At 36.6% G+C, this 27,804-nt stretch overlaps 1 protein-coding gene across 5 annotated transcripts; it reads right to left on the bottom strand.

Moving 5' to 3' along the window:
- LOC111391631 (trehalose-phosphate phosphatase A-like) lies at positions 1 to 25,836 on the bottom strand. 5 transcript variants are annotated; one of them, XM_023016963.1, is made up of 10 exons: positions 25,475 to 25,836; positions 24,860 to 24,916; positions 22,047 to 24,174; positions 20,796 to 20,905; positions 20,185 to 20,624; positions 19,792 to 19,846; positions 19,612 to 19,707; positions 19,453 to 19,509; positions 19,252 to 19,353; positions 1 to 522 (listed from the first exon to the last, which is right to left on the bottom strand). In XM_023016963.1, the coding sequence occupies exons 5-10, from the start codon at positions 20,202 to 20,204 to the stop codon at positions 469 to 471; spliced, it is 384 nt and encodes a 127-aa protein (XP_022872731.1). In that variant the 5' UTR covers positions 20,205 to 20,624; positions 20,796 to 20,905; positions 22,047 to 24,174; positions 24,860 to 24,916; positions 25,475 to 25,836; the 3' UTR covers positions 1 to 468. The 5 variants fall into 5 exon arrangements, 3 of the variants coding, with proteins under 3 accessions (XP_022872731.1, XP_022872794.1, XP_022872678.1); XM_023017026.1 differs by having other exon boundaries at positions 20,185 to 20,357; XM_023016910.1 differs by having other exon boundaries at positions 20,185 to 20,905.
- Between the last annotated feature and the right edge of the window lie 1,968 nt (positions 25,837 to 27,804).

Raw genomic sequence — 27,804 nt, 5'->3', positions numbered from 1 at the left:
ATCTATGCCCTTGCCATATATTTTTGTTTAGGATGTTCGAGTGAGACAATGAGGGTAAATTAGTCCATATTCATTTCCAACAGCCCCGTCAGATGCATTCAATTCTGACAATTTGAAGACTCTAATTTTTAAATATTTTTGCTACTGTAGCAAATGAGATGTGAAGAAAAAATTGGAAAAGAATAGAGCTCAAACAGCCGCATAATCTCTCCCTTTGGGAGATCATGTACACAAAATTACAGTTACAGACGAATTGACTCCAGTGTGAGGGCATCCTTGGTGCAGAAGATAGAAGAAGAAAACTTACAAGAAAAACTTCTAAGCAAGAACAAACTTCCTGTCACAGCTTAAAGTAGCTTCATTAGGCACCTCTGCTCCCTCAACCTCTCTGTAACTTTTATGGTAACACGATAATAAACAATTAATTGGAACTTAATGATATATAATTTGATCCTCTCCCGTTTCCTTTTATACTGCACTTGTCTTCTTCCATAACACCAAGGTCTTTAGAAACTCCATGACCTGCATGTATTGAAACAAAAAATCGTTTCTTGAGAGGCTAGAATTCATATGAATGGAGTTCTATCTTCAAAACTTTCATGGATAGTTTTGTAATGTGTTGGATTTTTTACCCAAAGTAAATTGGAATTTATTTGGAAAAATTACTTTTTCCTTTATTACATGCATTTTTATTGGAAAAATATTATTTCCTTCATTCCATGCATTTTTATTGAAATTTTTTTTTCCTTTATTCCACATTATTTTTTATCTTGTTTCCATCTTTGTGATATTTCTAGTGTTTGGCATGCATCTCTATAAATATTAGATTCTTTTCACAAGTTTTGTAATACTGAAATACACAATAAACACAATTATTGTATTTGTTTTCTCCATATTATCAATTAAATAAAATATTTCGTTCATCTGCCAATTAATTCCTTGTCTTATTTCTTGTTGTTTGTTTGCAATCATATAATTCATATCATGTCATATATATTACCTCCATCCATTTTATTTCCCTAACAGTAGTATCAGAGCTATTGGTTGCAATTTATTCAAGGTATTTGTTATTGATGACAACCACAAAGTATGAAATTTGTCGTTGATTTGAAAGACTTTAGAGGTGAAGTGTGATGAAGAAAATTTGGCTTTAATCCTTTGTGGTCGTTGCTCGCTTCGTTTAAAGACACGATATAGTATAATCGTGATACTCTCACCATTTAAGATACGTATAATGACTTTTTTTTCAACAAGATAAAGCATTTGGTTGGATTGATGAAGAAGGCCTTGTTGTTCATGGTGATCGGAGAAGGTGTAAGTCGAGCTCGAATTTCAATAATCAGGTTTGTTATTATTGCAATAAGAAATGACACATTAAGAGGAATTGCAAAAGATTGTAGAACAAATGTAATTTGATTGCAAATCATGAAAAGCAATCAAATAATTCATATGAGACCAACATAGCTAAGAACTATTTGAGTGATGGAGATTTTTTTACCATTTCTATCATGGAATCTAAACCTAACGAGGAGTGAATTTTGGATACACCTTATTCATTCCATATGTGTCCCAATCGAAATTTGTTTGAAACATACGAAATGGCGACACAATATGTTGTTGTCATGAATAACAACGAACTTTATCGAGTAACAGGTATTGGTTGAGTTAGGTTGAAATTGGTGGATGAAACATGTAAAACACTTGATCATGTTGGACATATTTCAGACTTGAAGAAAAATCTCATTTCGTTAAGTACAGTTGATTCAAAATGGTACTCGTTTTTTGGAGGAGGTGAAGTTTTGAGGATTCGACAGGGCGTTCATATTGTATTAGAGGGGCGGAAGAGGTCCTAGTTATATCTTGCAATGTTAGGCAGAATTTGTGAAGAAAAGTTAACAAGGAATTAGTATTATAGTGGAGATTCAGTTTAGTACTATATCTTTGGGATTCGGCTCATGGTCCACTGAAGAATACTACTCAGTTGAGTTTGGAAGATATGGATAATTTCGTTTTGCCACCATTACTTATGGTTCCATTGGATTTGATTGCTAGGAATAGACCCACTGGACTAAGTAGATGTTAATTCAGTTGTACACGCTTTTAGCATTTTTTAAAGAGTTGAAACTAGCCGAGGGCCTTCTATGAAAACATTGGAAGTTGATTCTATTACCGTGTGTGCTTTGACATTGATTGGTAATTCGAATTTTTTCGTTACAGTCAGATATATTTTCTAGTTGGAGAAATTTTAGAGCCTCGTTCATTGCATTGAAATTTGTATTAAAGTAGAGATTGTTGAATTTTTTACCCAAATTAAATTAGGAATTTTTTGGGGAAAATATTATTTCATTCATTACACGTGCTTTTATTGGAAAAAATATTATTTCTTTTATTCCACACGTTTTTATTGAAAAAATATTGTTTCCTTTTAGTTCACATTATTTTTTATTTTATTTCCATATTTGTGGTATTTTTAGAATTTGGCATGCACCCCTATAATACTAGACTTTTTTCACAAGTTTTGTATTACTAAAATATAGAATAATTGTGTAGGCACAATTATTATATATATATATATATATATTATCAATTGAATAAAATATTTCGTTCATCTGCCGATTGATATTTTACCTTTTATCTAGTTGTTTGTTTGCGTTCATATACTTCATATCATATTATATATAATACCTCCATCCATTTTATTTTCGAACAATATGGACTGTACAGTATCAATGTAGAAAAAGGAAATAAATCTTGTTAAGCTGCAAAAATTTGTCCTTTCTCCGTTTTTTTTTTTTGATATCCAGGTGTCCACCTTACAGTGACTAAATCCTGGAGTCTACACCTTAGCCCCTCAAACTGCAGACAGGTTAAACCGCAGGTTGTGCCCCAAACTGACCAGTGCTCAAAAGCACCCCCAACTGATCTGCCAAAGTGCCAAACAAGTCATTTCCCATCTTTGCACCTTACCTTCCAGTAGAGCTCCTGCCTTCCAGGAGAATATCTGCCTTCCAAGAGGCTTTCAGGAATCGAACTCACGACCTCTGATCTGCCAACCTTGAAGCGCCCTCATCTTTGTCGGTTGGGATGTGCCCTGGGGGGCGTCCTTTCTCCTTTTTGCATTTATTTTGGCTCGTTCAAGTCTTGGGGCAAATTCATACTTTCACACCAGCATAAAACAAATTTGTTTATGCAAATATTCCCTTATGAACAAGAAAAATGAAGCAGTCATTCGTAATAACAATAAAGTTAGAAACTGGCAGTACCTCTGATGGATCCCTGAGAGAGTAAAAAGCAGTGGTTTCCTTTGCCACAGAAGAAACCACAATACCATAACCTTATTTACCCTCTCTCAAAACCTATTAACAGGTCATTTAGTTTAAATTTGTATATTAATGTTCGATGAGTAGGAAATTCTAGTCTTGATACGTTACATTACCATAAACACATCTTCATCAGCTAAATCATCTCCGACATATATGGAAAGAACGTCTTCACAGTTAATCATCCCTGCAATACAATGTGCATTATTTTCTATTGATGGTTGACACATATTTTAGGAATTTCTAGAAGATCCTAGAATTGCTTGGCAAGAATATCCTAGAATTGCTTGACAAACAAGAATAATAAAAAAAAATCAGAATTATCTAGAATTCACGAAGAAACTTGGACACCAAAAAAGTTTGTGTAGTTTGAGGGCACATGTAGAATTATTTAGAAGAAATCATATGCTAGCTATGGTCTATAAATAGGGCATGAGTCTCTCATTTATATGTAAGCAAAAAAAGCCATTGTAAGTAAAAGCTATTGTCATTCTAATAAAGTTTATTTCTCCTACCTGCTTTGTCTACTAAATTACTTTCTATCAAAATCTTCCATACTACTAACTTCCAACAAAAAACCAACTATTTTCTACCTCCAAAATTATCCCATACAAAACATATTAAACCATCTAATCAAATCTCATCACTACATGAAAAGCCATCATTTTCAATAAATACTTTGGTAGCAGTCTACAGTCTCGTGAGTATGCCTAAAGTTCACTCACCAAGTGACCCAAGCAGAAACTCAACAGCCTTAACCTTGTCCAAGTTGAGCACTGGTCGGATTTCTAAAACCTAAAACCAAATAAGAATGGATGGAATGAAAATTGTGTAAAGCAAAACTTGAAAAGAGGGAATAAAGTAGTTCCCAAGCTGGATGAGAGGCAATACCTACCACCCATGTGTCAACCGCAGACAAGGATACTGTTTCAAAATTTCTTGGATGTATTGACCAATTGTTGTCCAACTCTGTCGTTAAATCCAGACAGATGAGAAGGGGGATCACCTTTCATCAGTCAAAGAACAATAACACATAAGAAATTTGTTTGGTACGTGACTACGCAATGTTATGCAGGATTTGACAGTTCTATGAACAATGTTTTAACTTCTTTTTCATGTTTTAGCCTCTGTTTGTTTCACATTCTTTTCCCATTTGTTGACACATAAAAATTCAGCTCAAATCGAACGGCCCAAGGAGTGAAGCCCAATTGGAAAATCTCCAAATCAGATAGCCCAAAGTACGAAGCCCAATCAAACAAATCAAGATGAAGGCCCAAATAGGGAGGCCCAAGAACGCGGTAACGCCATCGCCCAAGCTTGCAAGTCGCCCAGAATCTGAGCGAATGGAGTGCCATACAGTCGCCCAGATCTATTACTCTATTCTCGCCCTAACCTTTAAGTCGCCCAAGGTCTTAACAAACATAAAGCGTCGTCGTTATCAAGAAGTGCAGTTATTAAAGCAGCCCTATCACGTTCCACGATTCAAGAAATTCAATCGAAAGCGGTTGAACGACGAAGAGTAATGGCAGCAGTTAAAAACGGCAGTTTTCATGACAAGTTGGCCATTATGAGGAGAGTGGGCAGTTATAGGACGATCAAGCAGTTTTTTAGGCGGTTGATCACAAAGAGATCATCCATGAAGTATAAAAGGGAGAAAAGACATAGAGCAAAAGATCGAATCAAAAACTCTCGAATAGAGAACATGTAATTTTAATTTCCTTAGCTTAGACTTAAACACTTTTTTCAGTAACTCGTGTGCTTGCGCCCCTTGGAGGCACTTTGTTTTTAATTTCCAATTGTAAAGTCATCGCCAATAAAAGAACACCTCTTTTTGGGACTTTGTCTCAAGAGGTTTGTCCCTTACACAATCGTCTGATCCTTTTTAATTGTTAGCAACTAATCCGCGCGAAACAATTTGGCACACCCGGTGGGACAGTGGTGTTTGGTGTTGAAAGTACAAAAGGTGAAACAATATGCCTCAGAGATCCGATAAGGAAGCAGCAAGCTAGGGAGGAATCCAGTCTGTGATTGAGCGATATGAGGAGCAGCATGCCTCTCCACGAACAGATGGATAGAATCAAAGCAGTAAGAGTCGTTACGAACCAATGACGGAATTGAGTCCTCGAACCATGCGTGCATTACTTGGAGAACTCACACAAGACGTTGTTGAACAGGTAAATCTTCGAAATATTCATAATATGGAAAGATTTACCCAAAATGGGAATACACACTATGACAATATGGCCAAACAACTAAATACTTTGAATGAAACAATGAATAAGTTAGTAGGCCAAATATGTCAACCGATTATACCTCTTATAAATCACTTTCAAACTAGGACAATTGTGGGACATAATCCCTCGGTCCTAAATCCGAATCAAGGGGTAGAACCGCTTTCTGGTCCCTCTACTTCAAATCAAGGGAGTACTACAGTGCCAAATCAGAACAATGGTAGTGGTATGCCTAACTTGGGGGTAATCCAAACATAAGAGATAATGTCCTAAACAATTGACAGAATATTCCACGTGTTAATGAGGGAATAGATGTTCAGACTAATGGTAATGGACCTAATCATGGTAATTTTGTTGCCAATCAAGGACCAAACATCAGACCTCATGCAAATCAACCGGTTAACCATCATGTAGGAATTCCATATGACCCCAACGTCATGTTGAGGAATCGAATTATGGAAATCGTACAGGATCAACTGGCTTTTGGGGTGCGTCCCGTCATTAGGCCGACTTACACAAAGTCATACCCTGATTGGGTAAACCAAGCATACCCATGGCCTAGAGGGTATAAGGTGCCAGAATTCTCACTGTTTACTGGTTTAGGAGAGGTGTCTACTCTAGAACACATAGGGCGATTCACATTACAAAGTGGTGATGTAACCGATTACCATAAAATGAGGCTTTTTTCTAGTTCATTAATAGGAGTAGCTTTCTCTTGGTTCATCAACTTGCCAGCGAATTCTGTTCAAACATGGCAACAATTGGAACAGTTATTTCACGCTCAGTTTTATAAAACTGAGTCTGAAGTCACTTTGGCTGATTTGGCGAATCTACGTCAAATGCCAAACGAATGGGCAGAAAGTTTTCTCCAAAGGTTCAAGACAGCAAGAAGCAAGTGTTTTGTACCTCTGCCCGAAAAAGAATTTCTCAAAATCGCTCAGGGCTGCTTGAGCTTTGATTTAAAGAAGAAATTTCAAGACAAGGAATTTCCTGACCTCTTCCAGTTAAGTGCGAATGTGATTAGGTATGAACGACTGATAAGAGAGGAAGAACAGATGAAAAATTCTAGTAAAGGGACTTATTACAAAGACCCAAATTTTGATGTTCATACCATCAGTGACGAGTCATACGACCAGACCGAAATGTGTTTGGCCGAATTGGTCAAAGGAGATACTTATAGTTGTCCCATAATGGCCAAGCCTAGACCATCAGGCAAAGATGAGCCCATAAAAGATGGAAACATAAAGGCTAGAACGTTCTCGTTCGACGTAACCAAAGCTGACCTTATATTTGATAAATTATATAGGGATAAGTAGATAAAGTTGAGCGATAAGCACAAATTGCCAAACCCTGAACAAATTAAGGGTAAAAAGTATTGTAAGTGGCATAATGCATTGTCACATTTGACTAACAATTGCTTGGTTTTCCGCCATGTATTGCAGGATGCCATTAAATCAGGACGAATTACGTTCGATAATAAGAAGAAGATGGCAGTGGGCGAAAATCCTTTCCCACAGCCACTTGGAGTAAACATAGTGACATCTAGATTCAAAAACAAGTTGCCAAAATTCAAATTGGTCGTAGATGATGGAGAAGAGGATCCTAGACCACATCCCAGCATCTTTGAACGAATCAAGGAGAAAGAACCAAAAAAGGACGAAGACGTCCTGTGTGCAAGGTGTAAAAGAGAAGTGAATGAAAATACGGAGAAACCAAGGACATGGCAGCATCCCCATCGCCCTACTTTCTTCCCAAACACTCAGTCTGGTAGAGGGCGAGGTACATCATTCTATAGAGGACCGCCTTTTGAGAGGCAGTTCAAGCCAACAGATAATGAAAGAACATTTAGGCTGCAACCTCGCCGACCAAATGTATGGCATTCATTCCAGTGTAATGCAGGAAGGGCAATACCCTTCGACGAGATGACTAGAACCCAACAAAGGCTTTTCCAACAAAATTCTGGACGGATAATGAGGCAGCAACAGGGAGTGCCACATCCTAAAGCGCCTGAACTACTCAAGGTAGCCAATCGAAATGTCTTCAAAAACAGTGAAGAGACCGGTACAGATGAATCAATGAAGGAATTGCCAGAAACTTCTTCTGGGAGATCAAAGTTCGAGCGAGACAGAAGGGATGGAGAAGATCAAGATCAGCCCCTTACCATCCAGTTTGGTACGTTACCTCCTGTAGTGGCCAATAATTACTTACTGGCCAATGAATTCAAGAATAAAGAAAAAGAAAAAGAGAGGGAGGAGAAGCTTGCGTGCTGGTATGTGAAGAAGGCCAGACTTCTAGAGAGGCCTACAACGATGAAGAGGACGACGGGATGACAGACATTGAAGAAGAAATCGACCTAGAAGCAGAAAGAAGAAAGAGAGGAGTATCGCGCAATACTCTGTTGAAACAACTACATCGAGAGGGAGTTCGCGAAGTAGACTTGTTGAGGGAACCATCTGGGCATCCTTTTGATTTCTACATACTGTACGGGACACTCAAAAGGAAGAAGAGAGTGCCTCGCTCTGAAAAGTATGGGTCACCTCCAAGAATAATGCCCCCTCCCACAGGTTGGATAACTGATGAGGAAGCATTAGAAAAAAGTAAGAAGGAAGTTCAGAAGACAGAGGATCAGCGCGATATACTGCACGTCGACTTATCACAGGGGGATAATTCGACAGAAAACAAGCAGGAAGTAGAAATAGAGGCTGCTGAAAAGGTTATTTTTAAATGGCCAACCATGAAATTGACTAAACATTTGAGGCCGTTGTACGTTAAAACTTTAGTTAACGGCATCCCAGTAACAAAAGTGCTTGTCGACAATGGAGCAACTATAAACACCATTCCATCTAGGATGATGAGGAAGTTTGCAAAGACAGAGGGTGACATGATTCCTACAGAAGTCATCCTCACGAGCTTCAATGGAGGAGCAACTTTAGCCAAGGGAGTTATGCCATTGGACATAACTATAGGGACAACTACTAGGACCACTGTCTTCTTTGTAATAGACGGTCCTACAAGTTACAATGTGCTACTAGGAAGAGATTGGATACACAGAAGTCGCTGTATACCCTCATCGCTCCATCAATGCTTGATCTTTTGGAATAACAAAGGAAAAGCAGAGGTGGTACAGGCCGATCATAGGCCTTTTGTCGCAGAAGCAAACTCAGTGGAAAAATTCATGTACGAAGGAAACTATGGACATGTCAGGGTAGTACAAGACGGGAAAGAAACTCAGGTTGTCACGCAAAGTGAAGAACCATTTTCAGTGGACGCACTCACTGAAATGTTCAAACAGATGAGGCCAAATATAGTGGCCCTGGAAGAGCCAGTAATTGGTAAAAGAATAATCAAGGAGTCTTGAATGGATTCTAAGTTACGAAAGCAAATGGCCGACATTCAGGCTTTCAAAGCCAGACTAATGGCTTTCAATAAGGAATGCAATGACAAGGCGAAGGAAGAGACAGCCCTAAAAGCACTGAAGGACAAGTTGGCAGTATTCGAGTTAGAGCAAAGCATTGGCCGAGAAGTCGACAAGGTGAACTGTTTAGAAGAGGAAGTACTTACAAGGGAACTGGACGACGAAGTGATGCGGATCGCCAAATCTAGATACGCTCAAGCACAAGACCCTCTAATCAAAGTAAATATTGGCAATGATAGAAAAGATCGTCCAACATTCATCAGCCAGATGCGCGACCAAGAGGTTAGTAACAAATTAATCGCTTTGCTAAAAGAGTACAGAGATTGTTTTGCTTGGGAATATGAACAAATACCTGGTTTAGATAGAGACTTGGTGGAACATAAGTTACCAACTAAGCCTAACTTTAAACCTCATAGGCAGCCTCCTAGACGTTTTGCTCCCAATGTACTCCCCGAAATCAAGAAAGAGATAGAGCGATTATTGAAAGCAGGTTTTATTAGAACAGCTAGATATGTCGAATGGTTGTCCAGTGTCGTGCCAATACTAAAAAAGAATGGTAAAATAAGGGTGTGTATAGACTTTAGAAATTTAAACATAGCTACTGTTCACGAAATAATTCTTTCGATTTAAAACTACCGCAAGTGTACGGTTTGTAACAAGTAATAAAGTGGATTTTTAAAAGTCCGAATATCGTCCCTCAGAGATTGAGTAGTTCAATTCTATTTAATCTAACCTTAACCGAATCTAATTGAGTGAAAATGTGATCTAAGTGCAAAAAGCCCCAATTTCAACTAAAAACCCTAATTTCAAAACCCTAATTTCAATTGAAAACCCTAATTTCAAAATTTCTCTAATTAAACGACTTAAACACTCAAGTAAATGAAATTAAGCAAGTTTAAAAGCTAATTTATTAAAATGAATCAAATTAAAGTCACTAGGATCACGAATCCCCAATTGAAGTTATAAAAACCCTAATTTCATAAAATTAATGATTCGATGAAAATTTGCCAATTCAATGTTCCTATTCTATCCAATATACTCTCTCGATATATATTAGACCTATTCTTGCACACCACCAGCCTATATCTCTATGGATGATGCAAACATACAAGAATGCATGTAGTTTTGTGAACAATTTAAGAATTACATAAAGCATAGGGGTATATCTCTATTCCCTATCGGACCCTATGTTAATTTACACCTTATCGAACCTATTCCACTTCTCTCGAATGTAAGAAACAAGTCATCAATACTCACACAATCATTGGCCACTAATTGCGGAAGAAAATTAATGCATGTAAATCAATCAAAATATCCAACGAATCTTTATATCAAGTTCATGAAATATAGAATCAAGATAACAAACAACGGTTCATCGATCACCTAGTAATTAAAACCCTAGCCTAGAAGATTCATAATTACAGAAAACAAAATGAAATTAATGACTAGAAGGAATAACACCCGTATAAAAGTTCTTGAAATCTGAATTCTTGAACAAAACCTTGAAAACCCCTTTGAATCCTTGTGAAATCGACTTCAAGTTTGTGTTCCTTGTCTCCAAAAGTTGTATTCTTCTTCTCCCTGGATGTTCTGCCCTTTTTCTGATGAATTTTGGCTTTTATATCATGTCCCCACGGAGCCCCAAAAGAGTTTCAATTAAAAACGGGATTTCAGAATTTTTTATCGACCTTAAAGCCATGCGGCCGCATGGTGTTAAACCATACGGTCGCATGGTTCAATTTTTCAGCTCATTTGGATCCTTGCAATACCCTGTGCGGCCGCAAGGAATTATAACCATGCGGCCGTATGGTTATAAAATTTTTCCTCCGGACAGCTTTTAGTATTTTGGTCATAACTTTCTCTCCCGATCTCTGATTGAAGTGATTCAAAGTGCATTGGGAAGAAAACTCAAATATGTACACTTTTGATAGAAATAGGCTTCCTCAAATTCTGATATTTACTATGCCAAAAATGAATCTCAAGTAGAGACTCAAAATCACGAGCATAACTTTTTCGCTTGAAATTTGATACTTGATAATACTTCGACCATATTTCACCTCTTGACTCCTTTCCTCATCCGATTGAACTTTAAAACTCTTGAATCTTCATTCCATTTCCCGTCTCATCTATGGATTATTTGCAACTTGGTCCTCGAACTATCGCTTTGTTCCGTTTTGGTCCTTTTTCGGCTATTTTCTTCTGAATTCCATCTTTTCCCTAGAAACACCTATATTGCATGAATTTAGCAAGATTAAGTCACAATTCAACTACTTTGTCCATATTTAAGTCATGTTTGTAAGTTAAATAAGTGTGTAAAAACACACTTATCAGCTACACACAAAGATGAGTATTCAATGCCCACGGTGGATTCTTTAGTAGATTCGACTGTCGGACATGTCATGTATTCTTTCATGGATGGATATTCAAGATACAATCAAATTTATATAGCTGAAGAAGACATATACAAAACTGCCTTTAGATGCCCTGGGTCTCTAGGATGTTTTGAATAGGTGGTTATGCCTTTCGGCCTAAAAATGCAGGGGCAACTTATCAAAGGGTAATGAATTTAATCTTTCATAATATGATAGGCAAGTTTGTTGAAGTGTATGTAGATGACATAGTAGTCAAGTCCATTAAAGAAGAGGGCCATTTTCGAACAGTTAAGATGTTCGTTTGAGCGAATGAAGCAATATAAGCTAAAGTTGAATCCCTTGAAGTGTGCATTCGGTGTTAATGCAGGGAATTTTCTTGGTTTCTTAGTACACAAGAGAGGGATTGAACTTAATAAAAATAAAGCGAAAGCCATTTTAGAAGCCAAACCACCTAGCAACAAAAAAGAATTGCAAAGGTTTCTAGACCAAGTAAACTTTTTAAGACACTTTATTTCTAACTGTGCAGGGCGAACTAAAGTCTTTTCGCCGCTCTTAAAGCTGAAAAATCAGGACGAATTCGTCTGGAAAGAAGAACATCAAAAGGCTTTTGAAAGCCTGAAGACATATCTATCAAGTCCACCAGTGTTGGTGTCACCAATCGAAGGACAGCCAATGAAAGTGTATGTATCGGCTGAAAAAGAATCAATAGCTGGAATGGTCGCACAGGAAGACCAATTTGGTGAAGAAAGGACAATTTACTATTTAAGTAGACGGTTAACGAAATGTGAATGTAATTACTCTGCTATCGAAAAATTATGTCTTGCATTGTATTTCACATGTACAAAATTAAGGGCTTATTTACGGCCCGTAACCGTTTATTTAATTTCTAAAGTAAATTTAGTTAAGTATTTGTTCTCGCGCCCTATTTTATACCAAATGGTAGGCCTTTGGACACTAGCTTTATCAGAATTCGAAATACAATATATACCTCAAAAGGCAGTCAAAAATCAGGCTTTGGCTAACTTTCTAGCCGATCATCCATGCCTTGACATGCCTAAAGAAACCGAACTAGAAATCAATTCGTTCGAGTTAAAACCTTGGGTGTTGTATTTCGATGGGTCAAAAACCTCTAAAGGTGCAGGAGTAGGAGTAGCATTGATTAATTCTTTAGGGATTTGCTACAAGTTCGCATTCACTTTAGACAGAATGTGCACCAACAATCAGGCCGAATATGAAGCCTTACTTGTAGGCCTAGAACTAATGATAGATATGGGAGTAAGAAATGTGATCGTTAGGGGCGATTCTCAATTGGTGATCCATCAATTGATTGGTGATTTTAAATGCCAAAGTGATTCCATTATAAGTCAATATGAGATCGCCCAAGAATTATTAGAAGAATTCGATCAAGTAGAACTTCAATGCGTTAATAGGATATATAACGACATGGCAAATGAGTTAGCCCAAATGGCCTCAGGGTACTCAAAGGTTTTGAATTGGAAGTCTACTTGTGAGTATGGAATCATATTGCTTGTGACTCATAGAAGGGCGAGAGATTGAATTTCACTGCATACAAGATGGAGATGCAATGAATTGGAGAACAGAGATTAAAGGGTTCCTTAAAAAACCTAATGGAGGGATTAGTAAGAAAATGAAGCTGTGTTTGCTGAACTATACACTAATAGATGAAGAGTTGTTTAAGAAACGCTCTGATGGTGTATTACTAAAGTGTGTAAATTTGCAAGAAGCCAAGACGATCATGGCTGAGGTGCACGAAGGGATATGTGGAGCTCATCAAGCTGGCCAAAGGATGAGATGGTTAATTATTAGGAGTGGATATTTTTGGCCAAAGATGGGAGAATTATGCGTTCAATATGCAAAGAGTTGTTTAGCATGTCAAAAACATGGTCCAATACAAAGGGCGCCAGCACGAGAGATGGCACCTATTATTAAACCTTGGACGTTCAAGGGTTGGGCGATAGACCTGATAGGGAAGATTTATTCTCCATCGTCCAAGCAACATACTTTTGTTATAGTTGCAACCGACTATTTCACCAAATGGATAGAGGCGGTACCTTTGAAAGAGATCACCCAGAAGAATGTTATAGAGTTTATCCGTGATCACATTATTTATAGGTTTGGAATTCCACAAACGTTAATGGTAGATCACGGAACATCTTTGAATGGGGATCAAGTGAACAAATTTTTGAGCGAGTTTGGGGTTAAATTAGTAAACTACACACCATACTAGGTTCAATCCAACGGACAAGCAGAATCTTCTAATAAGATTCTAAAAAATATCATCAGAAAGATGATAGATGAAAATGCCAGAAACTGGCACGAATGTCTGAACAAAGTCTTATGGGCTTATAGAACATCACCTCGGTCAAGTACCAAAGTTACTCCTTTCCAACTTGTTTATGGGTAGGAGGTCGTTTTGCCTATGAAAATTAACGTGCAATCGATTAGAATGTGCTTGCAACATAAGTTGAATGATGATGAGTATGCCGAATCACTAGTTCAAAATTTATTGGAGTTAGACGAATTAAAGTTGGACGTTTTAGATAGATTGCAAGTTCAAAAATAAAGAATGGCTAAGTTTTATAATAAAAAAGTCATAGCCAAATCGTTCAGCCTGGGTGAACTAGTGTGGAAGACGATACTCCCTTTTGATAGCAAGGATCCAAAGTACGGGAAGTGGTCGCCAATTGGGAAGGATCATACAAAATAAACAGTGTGTTGCCCAATGGAGCGTATCACTTGGAAGATTTAGATGACACCAAGCACGTAAGATTCATTAACGACAAATATTTGAAAAAATATGTTCCTTCTTTATGGGAATGTGAACAGATAAGAACATAATCAAAATATGTTGAACGATTAAAGGATAACAAGGTCAGAGCAAAATACGTTCAAATGAAATCCTTTATTATCAAACGTTCATTACAAAAATGCAAAAATACAAATAATGGATGCTCTACAAAATACAATTAAAAGTAAGCTAATCTCCCGGTTGATCGCTGAGTGAGCCTCACACCGCCTTCCTAAATGCATCGCTGCAATGGTGGGATCGCCGAGTAAAAGGGTGGACTGGCCTCACCACCTTCCTAAATGTATCGCTGCAATGGCGAGCAAAGAGGCTGAGAAGCATTCTCAGCAAGCAAGGTAGCCTGCAAGCATCCCAAAAATTGCCTTCTATCATCGACTTCTTGTAAAGGACAAAGAGACGATGGGAAGAACTTCGATGGTAAAAACTTCGCTGCTGGCCAGAAAATATTTCCTATACCTCCCACACCAAAGTTGACATCAAGGCAAATAGTAAAATGGGCGGACTAAACAGTCCATTTTCGAATTGGATTGATTGTCAGAATGCCAAGCAATGGCAGCAAATTAGTATCGAAGAAGAAAATGAAGATGAAGATGGAAGATAGAAAATGCGAAGCATTTATAGGGGGTGGAGATGAAGAGACAGAATATGAACAGCCACATTTCTGCCTAGTAAATGGAATTAAATAGCCCAAAGTCTTAGGAAAAGTGGTGAAAATATCAAAAGCAAATGGGCAAGATTTTGGCACGAAGCAGTTAAATGCTTGAAGAATTGACGACTAAAAAAATAAAAATAAATAAACGTCAAATAAATGCACAAGAAGTTAATGTTCATTAATGATGAACAAAGTTACAAAGGAAAAATCAAATTACAAAAGAAAAAAGACATCATATGTCTTAACTACAGTCCACCCCATACTGAACGAATTCGTTCCCTAAATTTTTCCCAATCCTCGTTCTGCCGAGAGGAAGTGATGTTCAATTCGGCCGCGGCATCATCATCAACTTCCAAATTCTTGTACTACTCGACCAAGGACTTAGTTCGCTCAATTCCCTGGGAGGCGTTACACTTTTTAGCAGCCATTCTCACCCTGCAGTCGTCCATTTTGGCTTGAAGTTCCTTCATCTGAGCAGCCAAATTAACCATCAAAGAGTCTTCAACCATGACTTCGGAAGAGATTTCTTTCAACTCGTCCTCAGCCTTGTTAATCTCCATATGCAAAGACTATTTCTCAGATACGGCTCGAAGATATTGAGTACTTTTGGCCTTTAGTTCAACATTCTTGGCCAGCAAAGAAAGGACCTCGGAGTGGATAACCTTCAACGTTACTTTAAAATCAGCAGAAAGATTGAGCGACGGAAGCGTCAGTGCTTGCTCCAACTTCGCATTCAAATGCTCAAGTTTATCCTTGTGTCTGGCAGCACTAGCCCTTCCAATGTCCATATCCATGAAGGACACGTACTCAAATATCGACTCCTTAAGGAACTTCAAATCTTCCTCTGAAGAAGCAGCAGGACGATCAGATGGAGCAGGGCGAAATGTCTGGACTTACCCCTAGGAAGCGAAAAAGTCTTGGATAGAACGCACAATCTTGTCAGCATCCTGCAAAGAAAATTGCCAATATTAAAGATTCTCACTACAACGAACAAGATGGAAATAGAAGTGAAGCAAAGATTACCTCATCAACAATCGTGGAAGATGGCATGTCCTCAGCCAAGTCTGCCACGAACGACTCCTCCATTCGTGGGGACTTCCCCTTGTCTGAGCAAGAAGATGTTGCCACAACGGGCGGACTCATAGGAGTATCTGCAAAACTCAAGAGCAACAAATCAGAAACCAATGGCACAAGCAAAGGTAAGACACCAAAACACTGAATTACCTTCTGCTTCGATGTTTGGGGGGTTGACGCCCTGGTAAGAAGGTGGCTCATCCATGGGTTGTGATGAGGACTCTGGGACTGAAGATGTCTCTTTAAGCATAGCCCCCTCATCAACCGGTTTGGATGAAGCAGCCTCAGCGAAGGATGATCGAGCAGGAGCTGTCGATGCCAAAGCCTTTGAAGGAGAGGCTGAGCTTTTCTGAGAAGTCCAAAAGATCATCAGCACAAAGAAAAGTTTCAAGTAAGGAAAAGTATGCTTGTGAGTAAACCAATTTAATTACATTCCTCCTGACGATAAGAGGGGCATCATCATCATCATCAACAACATCCTCCAGAATGGGAGATGTTGAGGCTGGCCGTTTGCAGTTTGGGGCACTCTTGGCTGTAGTAGGCTTGGCAGGGAGAGAAGAAGATGGACTAGCAGACTGTTTAGTGCGACAAGAAGGAGAAGGACTCCGAATGGACAAGGGAGTGACTAAAACAGGAAGAGGGAAAGAAATGCTCGGCTGGTCTAGTGAATGAAAGGCACGATTGGCGTCAGTCGCAAATAGTCTGCGCTTCACTGACGGTCAGAGCTGTTTAAAAAGAGGGTGAATGGCGTGGCTAGAATTGAAAGGGGCTAATAAAAAATGGCTGGTTAAAAGAAGATTGCGAGCATTTATAGCATCTGCCTCCGCCTTATTAATAGTATGAAAACGGTCAATTAAGTTCCTTGAATAGCAAGGAGGAACAGGCCAAGTTTGGCCGAAACCAAGTTAGCGAGCAAAAAATTGGGGCGCATAAATTTCTACCCCCGCCTTGGCATTGGTCCCAGTTAAAATATCATGAAATAGCTCCCTTCCGGTTAAAAACTGGATCCAAATAAGCAGGGAGGTGCTCGCGCTGTCTATAGTGAAGGGGGGTGTACATAGTTTGGAGTCAAAAAATGAGGAAAAGGAAAAAAGGAAGAGATTGGATCCAAAGAATAAAAGAATGAAAAAATGTCCCTTCTGGACATATTTACAGGAGCCAAGGGCTCCATGGCTAGCCCATAACAGCTAGCAGAGGAGCGAGAAATTGATGGAGCACCAAGCAATGGAAAATAGGATCTCAACCACAGTTGAGTGAACCAAAGAGGTCCACTACCAGTGGGAGATGCATCATTCTTCAATTGAGTTTGAAGAGAGACCATGCCTCTATAAAGGGCAGCCAAAAACAAAGAACATAAATTCAAAGGCCTGCCACGCGCCAATTCGTGCACTATAGGTAAGTAACTCAGGGAGGGCTTTATGCTTGGCACACACAAAACATATTTACAAAGCCAAACTAGAAGGAAGGTCACTCACTCAGTATGGGAAGGCTCAGCGCTCGAATGATTGTGAAGGGTTTGCAGGCTTGAATAAGATTCGGTGTAGTTTTTACCAAACTTTGGAGCGCCACCAGAAATCAAGATACTAGGAAAAATGGTATCGCCCAAAGGTGGTAGATTCATCAGGGCCCCAACATCCCTTAAGGTAATAGACATGGGGCCAAGAGGGAAAATAAAGGTATTATACTCGGAAGACCAAAAACTTAAAGCAACTGAAAAGAGTGTTAAATCAAAAGTAGGGGGGCGAATAGAGATTTCTAATAAATCAGAAATCCTAGCTCTATCAAAAAGTGCCTTAGTAGGACCATGACCCACAAGGCGAGCATGCCACCTACGGAAAGCTACATCAGATTTAGGCCAAGTGCGAATACCTCTTTTGCGAAGTGGCCCCAGTGGCAGAGAGTTTAGAAATGGAGGGCCTTGAGTACAAGGAAACAGCTGACCCACCGCCGCCTGTTCAACTGCCTCTGCATTGTTGAAAAATGACCTAAGTAGAACTCATTGCGTTCAACATCGACGGGCACGAGAAAACTCGGAGTTATGTATGGACGACTCAAGAGTTTCTGAAAGTCATCAAAACTAAAGGAGTCGCCAATTTGAGATTGTGAAGTAGCCATTTGAGATGGAACGAAGTTTTTCAGGGTTACGTAGTAGGGAAGCAAAAGATGAACAGTAAATCGTGGGAGAGACGCAAAAAATTTGAGGTGTGATTTAGTGGTGCAGTGAAATGACGTGTTTGGGGGTTATAAGGGTTTGCAAAACGACGCACCTTTTCAAGTTATAGAAGAAAACAATGAATTCTTGGGAATTTCGAATGTTGCTGGAAATACAAAGTATATATGGTAAAATTTAATAATTATTATTAATTCTGCCATATTGGGGGGTAATTGTTGACACATAAAAATTCAGCCCAATTCGAACGGCCCAAAGAGTGAAGCCCAATTGGAAGATCCCCAAATCAGATAGCCCAAAGTACGAAGCCCAATCAAACAAATCAAGATGAAGGCCCAAATAGGGAGGCCCAAGAATGCGGTAACGCCATCGCCCAAGCTTGCAAGTCGCCCAGAATCTGAGCGAATGGAGTGCCATACAGTCGCCCAGAGCTGTTACTCTATTCTCGCCCAAACCTTCAAGTCGCCCAAGGTCTTAACAAACATAAAGCGTCGTGGTTATCAAGAAGTGCAGTTATTAAAGCAGTTATTAAAGCAGCCCTATCACGTTCCACGATTCAAAGAATTCAATCGAAAGCAGTTGAACGACGAAGAGTAATGGCAGCAGTTAAAAAAGGCAGTTTTCATGACAAGTTGGCCATTACAAGGAAAGTGGGCAGTTATAGGACGATTAAGCAGTTTTTTAGGCGGTTGATCACAAAGAGATCATCCATGAAGTATAAAAGGGAGAAAAGACATAGAGCAAAAGATCGAATCAAAAACTCTCGAACAGAGAACATGTAATTTTAATTTCCTTAACTTAGACTAAAATACTTTTTTCAGTAACTCATGTGCTTGCGCCCTTGGAGGCACTTTGTTTTTAATTTCCAATTGTAAAGTCATCGCCAATAAAAAAAATCCCTTTTTGGGACTTTATCTCAAGAAGTTTGTCCCTTACACAATCGTCTGATCCTTTTTAATTGTTAGCGACTAATCAGCGCGAAACACCATTAAAATGAAAAATATGACCGTTATTCATCACATCAAGTTACAAAATTTGAATTTCTATCTTTTGTGTGGAGCCCATAACGAATATATTTTTCATTCTTATTCTCACAAAAATGGGAAACAAACGGGGCCTTAATATCAACAAGTGTTGTATGGTCCACCTCACCGAACAAGCTAATAATACGCAAAAACAAAATGATATACCTTCTCATCCACATTACAATAGTGTACAGAAATGCAGAATCTGTTGTTCTCAACTTTTGCCCTGACTACATCTTTTGTGACCTCGACAAGAGATTTGAAAACCTGTATTGAGCATAAATGGAATGAAATTACAATGCTGAATAAAAAGTTATTTTCTTGCATTAATGCATTGTATGCTAACGAAGAGAAGATTTTACACACCTCGTCAATCATAGGTAAGAATTCACTCGCAGGCTGGAATAAACTAACCTCCTTACCCTACATTCACCATGAGTAAATTCATAAGGGGCACATTAAATTTATCTATATAAAATAACTGGAGCTCATGCATTCGAGCAGAAAGATATCTCATGGCATTACCTGCATGTCATTGGAAATGTGCCCAGCAGGGCCCATGATGTCCATACCATGACTTCCAGCATAATAAAGTTCTGTTAGTCCTACAAACTCGAAGACCTGAAAGAATGACATGTCAGAAGACACACACAGGACCTAATTGACATTGACGCAATGACAATGAAGTAGAAGTCAAATAATTACCTTATCACCGCTTCTCCCACTAATTATTGCCGTTGGAAAATATTTTGCCACATTTCTAACAGCGTCACGCATATGGAAGCAATTTATCAGGTTTTTCAAAAAGAAGTCAAGGGAAAGGGAACAAAACTGACATATTTATAATAATTTGTATCCTCAATGCCTAGGACATGTTTGGTATTAGCATGTCATAGGACATTTCATAGGACTTGACACTATAATAATTTGTATCCTCAATGCCTAGGACATGTTTGGTATTAGCATGTCATAGGACATTTCATAGGACTTGACACTACAATAGGAAAGATATTAGCTTATTTCCTTTCTTAGACATGTCCAGTACTGTCTAAACTTCCTTACCAAACATGTCAAAAAAGTCAAGAGATTGATTCTCACAGCATTTGACATGAAGGCATGATCTGGATTATCTACAATAGGGGATAAAGTCCCATCATAGTCCAAGAACAATGCTATTCTCTTTGCCTTTGCATCATTTGCTATTTTCCCAAAGGACGCAAGCGCTGATGGATACTTGAGCTAAACCAAGACGGAATAAGAACACATGTCTCCTACAATAATAAATTTAATACTTGAGACTATACAAAAAGAGAAGAAATGGAACATTACCATCCAATTGCGATAAGCAAAATCACTATCACTCGCCGTTAGCTCTGTGCTAGAATCTTTAGTTAATTTTTTATGAGTAGGAGATGATAATATCATAGCATCCAACAAGCTCGATCGAAGATCATCGAGTATTACAGACTTTCTCCTCGGGATCGTAAGAAGGAGTGTGGTAGAGAAAGCAGAGCCATTCAGTGAATAAGGCAGCAGACCTGAGTGGATGCCTAATTGTGTATTATTCAAGGGAATAGGAGCGGGATCGGTCAAAAAAGGAGATGAATTATTTGATTTGAGGTCCATCGTATACAGACCTACGCCGACTATAAACCTTCAAATACTAAGTGCAGCTAATACAGATAATTGCAAACTACTCAAATTGAAACCTGAATCTCTTTCTTTGCAACAACCATTTTGTCAATGAAAAACCAGCTCTTCAGAGTATTTTTGTCACTGCTGGCTTGGAAGCAGTCCATCAACATCAAGCAGAAGATTCCTGAATACATTCATAGGAAGGCATTAATTGTAGCATGTTTGGTTAAACTTAAGAAAAATAAAGTAAATCTACTTTTTCTGACAGTAAAAAAAGACTTCCTAAAAATTAGATTTTGTACTGAAAATCCAAAAGAGAAGAAACTTATAAAAACCTCAAACATGTTTACTTTGCATAATTTTAAGCTTTGCCAAACATGATCTTAATAGCCAAAAGAAAATTGACTACCAAAACAGGTATGAGAATCCAGGTGACATCTTACCTTTGCATCCTCTCTTTTTTATCAAATTATTTCGATCAGCCAACAAAAATAACTGTAAATAGTGTGTTTGAGAAGTTGGCAAGCATATTACAAATTTTATATAATAGTCTGCATCTCACCAAAAGTTTCAAAAAGTTTTGTAACGTGATATCAAGAAAATTCAACATATAAAAACCAGAAAGGAATAAGCTAATAATATGAACTGGTCAACTAATTTGTGATGATAACTAACTCTTATAAACACGTCACACATCATGAACAAGAGAGGAAGAAAGCTATACACTAAAACAAGAAAACGAAAATCAGATATATATCTAATAAAAATGAAAATAAAGAAATTCTTGAGAATCTAATCAACGGAAGTCAGAAGGTATAATACACCAACATAATAACAATTTAAGGGTGAATCAGGGTTGATATTCAGTACTCAGTAGTTGTAACTCAATCTTCGGTATTTGTAACTCAATAATTTGGTTACACAGTTCATGGCTTATGATTTCCAATACTAGAAGTGGTCGTTGTTAATTGGGAACACACGTACATCTGCTTCAGATGACATTACATGATCTAAAGAATAAGATCTAGAATAATATGCGAATTTTTAAGTGAAAGATGAGAATTTTAGCCAAAAAAGGGTATAAAATAACCCTTTGTAAATCAAGGGATTGGAAATAGCCTACCAGTTGATGGTAAAACAGATGAATTCAAAACAATCTTAAGAAATGGAAAGTAAACATGATAATTCAAGACTATTATCTCGTGGTATATACTGAACCCTGCAAAATGTACAAGTCTTTTGGGAAGGGAGATTCAAACAAGAACAAGATCAGGAGTAGTGAAAGTAATAATAAAGAATTACTTGAACAGAGATTTACTTAGAACCTGCATATTAGAATGCTTTTGCTTGCATATTGAACTACAAAGGTGGAACAGAATAGAATGATTCACGTTAATAATTAATAATATGAATAGAGAAAACTTTCGGTATCTGTAAAAACATATTCGTAGCCAACAAAATGCAGAGGTACAATACAATATGCAACCATATATAATGGTCCTAGACAGCAGCATGGGAAGCATTAAACATATGGACCCACGCATTAATATTCAGAAATGCAACAAAACCATGACATTCAGAAAAAAACTATGAAAAAATTTTGGTGTCCCCATACTCTTGTTGCTATCACAGAATCATCGGTGACCACAAGATTAATTATGCTCCTAAAACAATATCTTACCAGATTTCAAGAATGAGTAATTTTTGTGTGGATTTAAAGTATGAAAGCAACAAACTGTTATTGTATTTAAGTTGTATACGAGGGTGAATCGGCCGACAAATAATAGACCTGAAAAGGACTAAAAATTGAAATGGAGGTGAAAGCATTTGATGTGCATCACATAAGAGAATACAGATGCAGCTCCATGGCTAGCATATCAAAAATAAATGTTCAATTGCTCTGTTGTCAGTTGGGAGGAAATTTGAAATAACCAAAACTCTGTCAGTGTCGAATCAAAACCACAAACTTAAATTCATTTCTAATCAAATCTTGAAAAACAAAAAGAATCACCACATAGTAAATACATAGGTTCATATAAATGTTTATGGACAAAAAATTTATGTCCCCGTGCACACTGGAGTAAATATATGTAGAGAAATACATAGATACTTATCCATCTATGTGCACATATTTCATATTTACATTTACATACAAAAAATGTAACCATAAAAAGGAATTTGTTTCAATAGATCAAAAGAGAAGTCTCAAAATTAGCTTCAAAAATCATTGTAGATGGCAATTTTTGGGCTAAAAAAACACTAAAATGTTTCTACAAGAAGCAGAGTTAAAAATCTAAATATTAGGTTCAATATAAAGGAGCACATCACAAAATTATGAATTGATATATTGCACTCCTTCATTCTTCCTTTATTTAACTCTGCTAATCAAAAAATCAACAAGAATCTTTCAAAATGTACGTATTTTTCAAGATCACAAGATAAGTCGATAAATATATTCAAAATTTCAAAGGCAATGAAGTAAATAAATCCCAAAAAGTAAGCATACAGAAACTTTCACAGAAAAGATTTCAACAGACAAAATGCAGACTTATTCATAAATATTATACATTGCATGCCATCAAAATCTGGGCTGCTTACCTGATTTTTCTTGAACTCAAAATAGACAGCATTTGAAGAAGAAATATATCGTAAATTCAGATTAAAACCTTTCAAGAAAATAACCAAATAAAACAAAACAAAATAATCTTCACGAGAAAACGAGGGCGAAAAAAAAAAAAGAAGCAACATTAACAAGGTCAAGGCTCAAAGAACAAGTATATAAAAATGGGATGACGTCACCTTAGCCGTAGCTACATGGAGAAAACACTGAACCCTATTAGAAGAAATTATTTGGAGAAAACGAGGAAAATGTAGAATATGAAGAAAAAATACGTATATGTTCAGTAAAATGTTTCATTACTTGGTTTTGTAGAGATGTAAATGTTGGTAAACTAACGTGCACAAGATAACACTCTTCTTTCCTTACAAAGTGAGTGACACGACCCGTCCTGATCACCCTAATGGATCCGACACGTGTCGTGCGTCGATGGTAGATACCAGCTAAATGTCGGACCCACCACCAAGGCAAACTTGACATGCTTTGACTGTAATAATTTTATAAAAATTTCGGCAGAGTTTCCTCTGAAAAATGGACTAAAACCACCTGAGAATAAAACCAAAAATCCCAAACATATACACATACTTTAAAATAGGGTACACTAGCCCATCAAAATACTAATTCTTCAAGGAGTTGTACTGAAAAAGAAATTTACCATTTCAAAACATACACAAAATATGCAATGGGTATGAGACTTAATACATTTTTGATACAAAATACATTAACCCCCAAAATATATGTTGTATGAATTAACAAAATGAGACATACAAACAAGGACACGATGAAGCTCAACTCGTCGAACGACAGGCTCTGATATGGCTCAACGCAGCTTCTATCTGATAAGAAATGAGGTGACAAAAATATGAGCTAGCGACTCAGTGAGTGGATATTTGTAAAGGTCATACTTTAACATTTATAACACCTTTCTAAATACTAGTATATAGTAAAAATTTCCTTTCACAATACGTTAAATTAAAATCTTCATTCTTTCAACTGAATCAACTAAATACTGTAAAATCTATTTCTAAAATCTGATAAGCTATGTAATACTGAAACATCACACCAAAAATGTACCCTGAATAACCATACTCGTGTATCGATTAATCTCGATATACATAGCAAGGTCATTAAATTCTGAAATTCTGTAATTCTGAAATTCTGAAATTCTGAAATTCGCGCGCAGAGCTATAAAATGGTCATACACTATGGAAACACATTCACAATAGTGCAGAGCGGGTAAAATCACTATACTGATCATACGCTGTGGAAACACATTCACACTAGCGCAGAGTGGGTAAAATAACCATATGAAGTCATACACTGTGGAAACACATTCACACCAGTGCAGACGAGGTAAAATCACATGGGTACTTTTTGGTGGTTTTTAAAAATAACTTGAAATATTCTGAAATACGTAATATCGATAAAACATGCTAATGAAATGATTTAACTGTAAAATACGTAACTTCAAAATTAAATAAATACTTATTTCTAAAAAAATAATTAAATTTATCCACTCACATAACACAAGCTGAACCTAAACTGGTCGATAGGCTCTTCCAACTTCCTCGTCACCACCTGGAATACATAACAAGATGGCTAATCAACTACTATTAAATTAAGAAACTTTAAAATTTACTTCTATAATACTTAACCAAAATTGGTCGATGCTCGAATGAATTCCCAAATATTCTTTTGATCAATGGAGCTAATCCCACTTTCTAATCCCTTTTCTAATAACTAATTTATCAACAAAACCTTCTTCCCAAGTTAAAACTAATTTTACTTTCCAATTTAATGAAACTAGTAACCATAATTTCCACCCATCTAATATACATTTACTCCTTAAAATCAACTCCAAAATGAAATATTCCATTTATATAATCACTTCCACAATTAATTAATTAAAATCCCCAAAATCGGATTCTAGGGTTTCCAAAATTTTCATTGCCTAAACACCTTGTTAAAATTGAAACATAATTAATCCCTAAGCTTGAGCTCCAAATCGTACATATATCACATAAATTTAACATTTTATTATTACATGATAAAACCCTAAAAATTTTAATATAAACCATACTTAATCATCTAAGACAAATGGAAAAATTAAACCCAACTTGAAGATATCAACCTTACCTCCTTTCCTTTTCTTTTTCCCCTTCTTCTTCCTTTTTCTTTTCCTTTTTTCCCTTTTTCTTTTCCTCTTTTTCTCTTCTTTCTCGGCTGGTTCTGCTTCTCGTAGGTGGTGTGTGTGTTTTGGTGTGAAAATGAGAAAAAAAATGGGTCAAAGGTTGAATTAATTGTCCACAATCCCATAATTGCAAATTAAGTCCCTTAACTTTACTTTTTAGTAACCTTTAATCCTTAAACTTCCAAAAGTATATATATAAATTCCAAACTTTTAAATATATCCAATTCAACCTTCATATTTTGCCAATTGCGAAATAAACCCAAATAAAATGATTTGGTCAATCAAGTCCCAATAAAAATGATTTATTTTATACTAGTCCTCATTGGACTTGACTTTGAAAATTCCACTATTGACTTTGACTAGATAAAAATGTGGGTTGTAACAGTGAGATTCTAAAAATTATATTTTATTAGTTTTGATTAATATTAATTCTAAATCAAAAATTTCACTACTTATTTGGGATATAATTTTGTATTTTCTTGCTTTGGCTCTGCAATCTCAATCGAAATAAAGAAATAATTTTCATATTTTATTTTTTCGACGTAAAAAAAAGAGTGATCGAAATTAAAATTTATGTTAATTTGAAGCTAGAATTCTTCTTTTCCCTTGAACATAGCTTTTGACTATTAAAGAACTTATATTTTCTTGTCCAATATCAATATTTTCGTCTTAGATTGAGAATCTCATTATTTAGTCGATATTTATTTTCTTGAGTTAGGTCGGATCTCACGTAAAATCAATTTTATTCGAGAACATTATGAAATTCAGTGACCACTCGAAGGCATTTTAATTTCAATGATTAAAGTGTGTCATAAGTATAAATTCAGTGACTAATGAAAATAGTGAGTGATTGATGAAGTATACCGTGTTAAAGTTCATTGACTAATGAAACACGATTAGTAGATGCTGAAGTTTAACATATTAAAATTCAGCTTTTGTTTGGTGGTGATTAAAATTAAATATTTAATAAATTTTGATAAAAATTGATAAAATATATGATTGAAAAGTTGTTTGAGTCATAAAAACGTTGTTAAAAATGCTTTTGACTTTGACTTACCAAACAGGACTCAGTGATCATTCAAAAACATTTTAAAGTTTAGTGAATAAAGCGCTCTCTCTCCCTCAAGAAATGTCTTTACTACATGTACATCAAGATTTAAATAATGAATTGCATAATATCACATGACACTTTATCATTTGTCGATTTTAAAATACAATCAATTTTTTCTTCACATTATATTATGTAAACCATTATGTACATTTTTTTAATGTACAAGTAGCAAAATTCTTTAGAGTGTGTTTAATTGACATGGAAAATATTACCTAGAAGAGAAAATATTTTCCATCTTTTGTGGAAAATAAAAACCACCTCTACCCAAGGAAAATATTTTCCTTAAAAACAAGGAAAATTAGGCATATTTTCAAAAGTTGGAAAATGTTTTCCATGGAAAAAAATAACAATCAAACACTCCAAGTGAAAATTTGGATGGAAAACTAATATTTTTCACGAAAAATAAATGTAATCAAACACGCCCTTAATTAAAGTATAAAAGAGAAGGAAACTTCACCATTTGTCCCCAGTCTATTGATGGAGTTGCAATGTGGTATCCAGCCTATTTTAGGAGTCCCAAATTGACGTACCAAGAAATCTATTCATCTAAAAGTTCAATGGAGAGCCACAAATGTCCACGAACCATCTAATTGACATTTAAAATTTATTCTTTTATTGGAAAATTTTTCAAAATAACATTTAATTTTTTATCGCAGAATGACAAATTATATTAGGATATTTTTGTCATTTGATAATAACAAACTATTTCGAATTAATATTTCATTAGTCATTGAACTTTTGCAATGACAATAAATAAATTTTGATTTTTGGCTAAGTGGAGTCCACTTGGAATGCGAAAATCGTCAATCAATTATCAAGCCTGCCTAGTCCCTAACAACTGCACGCTTCTTCCCTACTTGGGCTGCCATACTTGTATTCGGTTTTAGCTATTAATGAGGTTAAATAAAGATTACAAATATCATCGAAGATTACAAAATATTACGGTTATATTATAATTATATTGTACCATATATAAATATATTGCTTTTACCATATTTAGTTAGATTTGGTTCTGTTTAATGAGAGAACCTCTCACAATGAGAGGCTTCGAGTCTTATTGAGTATTATTCAGTATAATTGACATGGTATCAAAGCCATTCCAATCCTAAACAAACTAACCCTTGAATTTTGTTCTCGGCGAGCAGCATTGTGCTACTCGCTCAG

This window comes from Olea europaea, chromosome 1 (assembly GCF_002742605.1).
Source record: "Olea europaea var. sylvestris chromosome 1, O_europaea_v1, whole genome shotgun sequence".
Lineage (NCBI taxonomy): Eukaryota > Viridiplantae > Streptophyta > Magnoliopsida > Lamiales > Oleaceae > Olea > Olea europaea.
This window is presented reverse-complemented; position numbering and strand designations above follow the sequence as displayed.

Excerpts from the sequence above, each read along its gene's own strand:
- LOC111391631 (XM_023016910.1), bottom strand. The coding sequence starts at position 20,204 with ATGCCTTCATGTCAAATGCT. Across the intron at positions 19,708-19,791 it reads GTGGGAGAAGCGGTGATAAG|GTCTTCGAGTTTGTAGGACT; the intron begins GTAATTATTTGA and ends TCATTCTTTCAG. Across the intron at positions 19,510-19,611 it reads ACATTTCCAATGACATGCAG|GGTAAGGAGGTTAGTTTATT; the intron begins GTAATGCCATGA and ends TGGTGAATGTAG.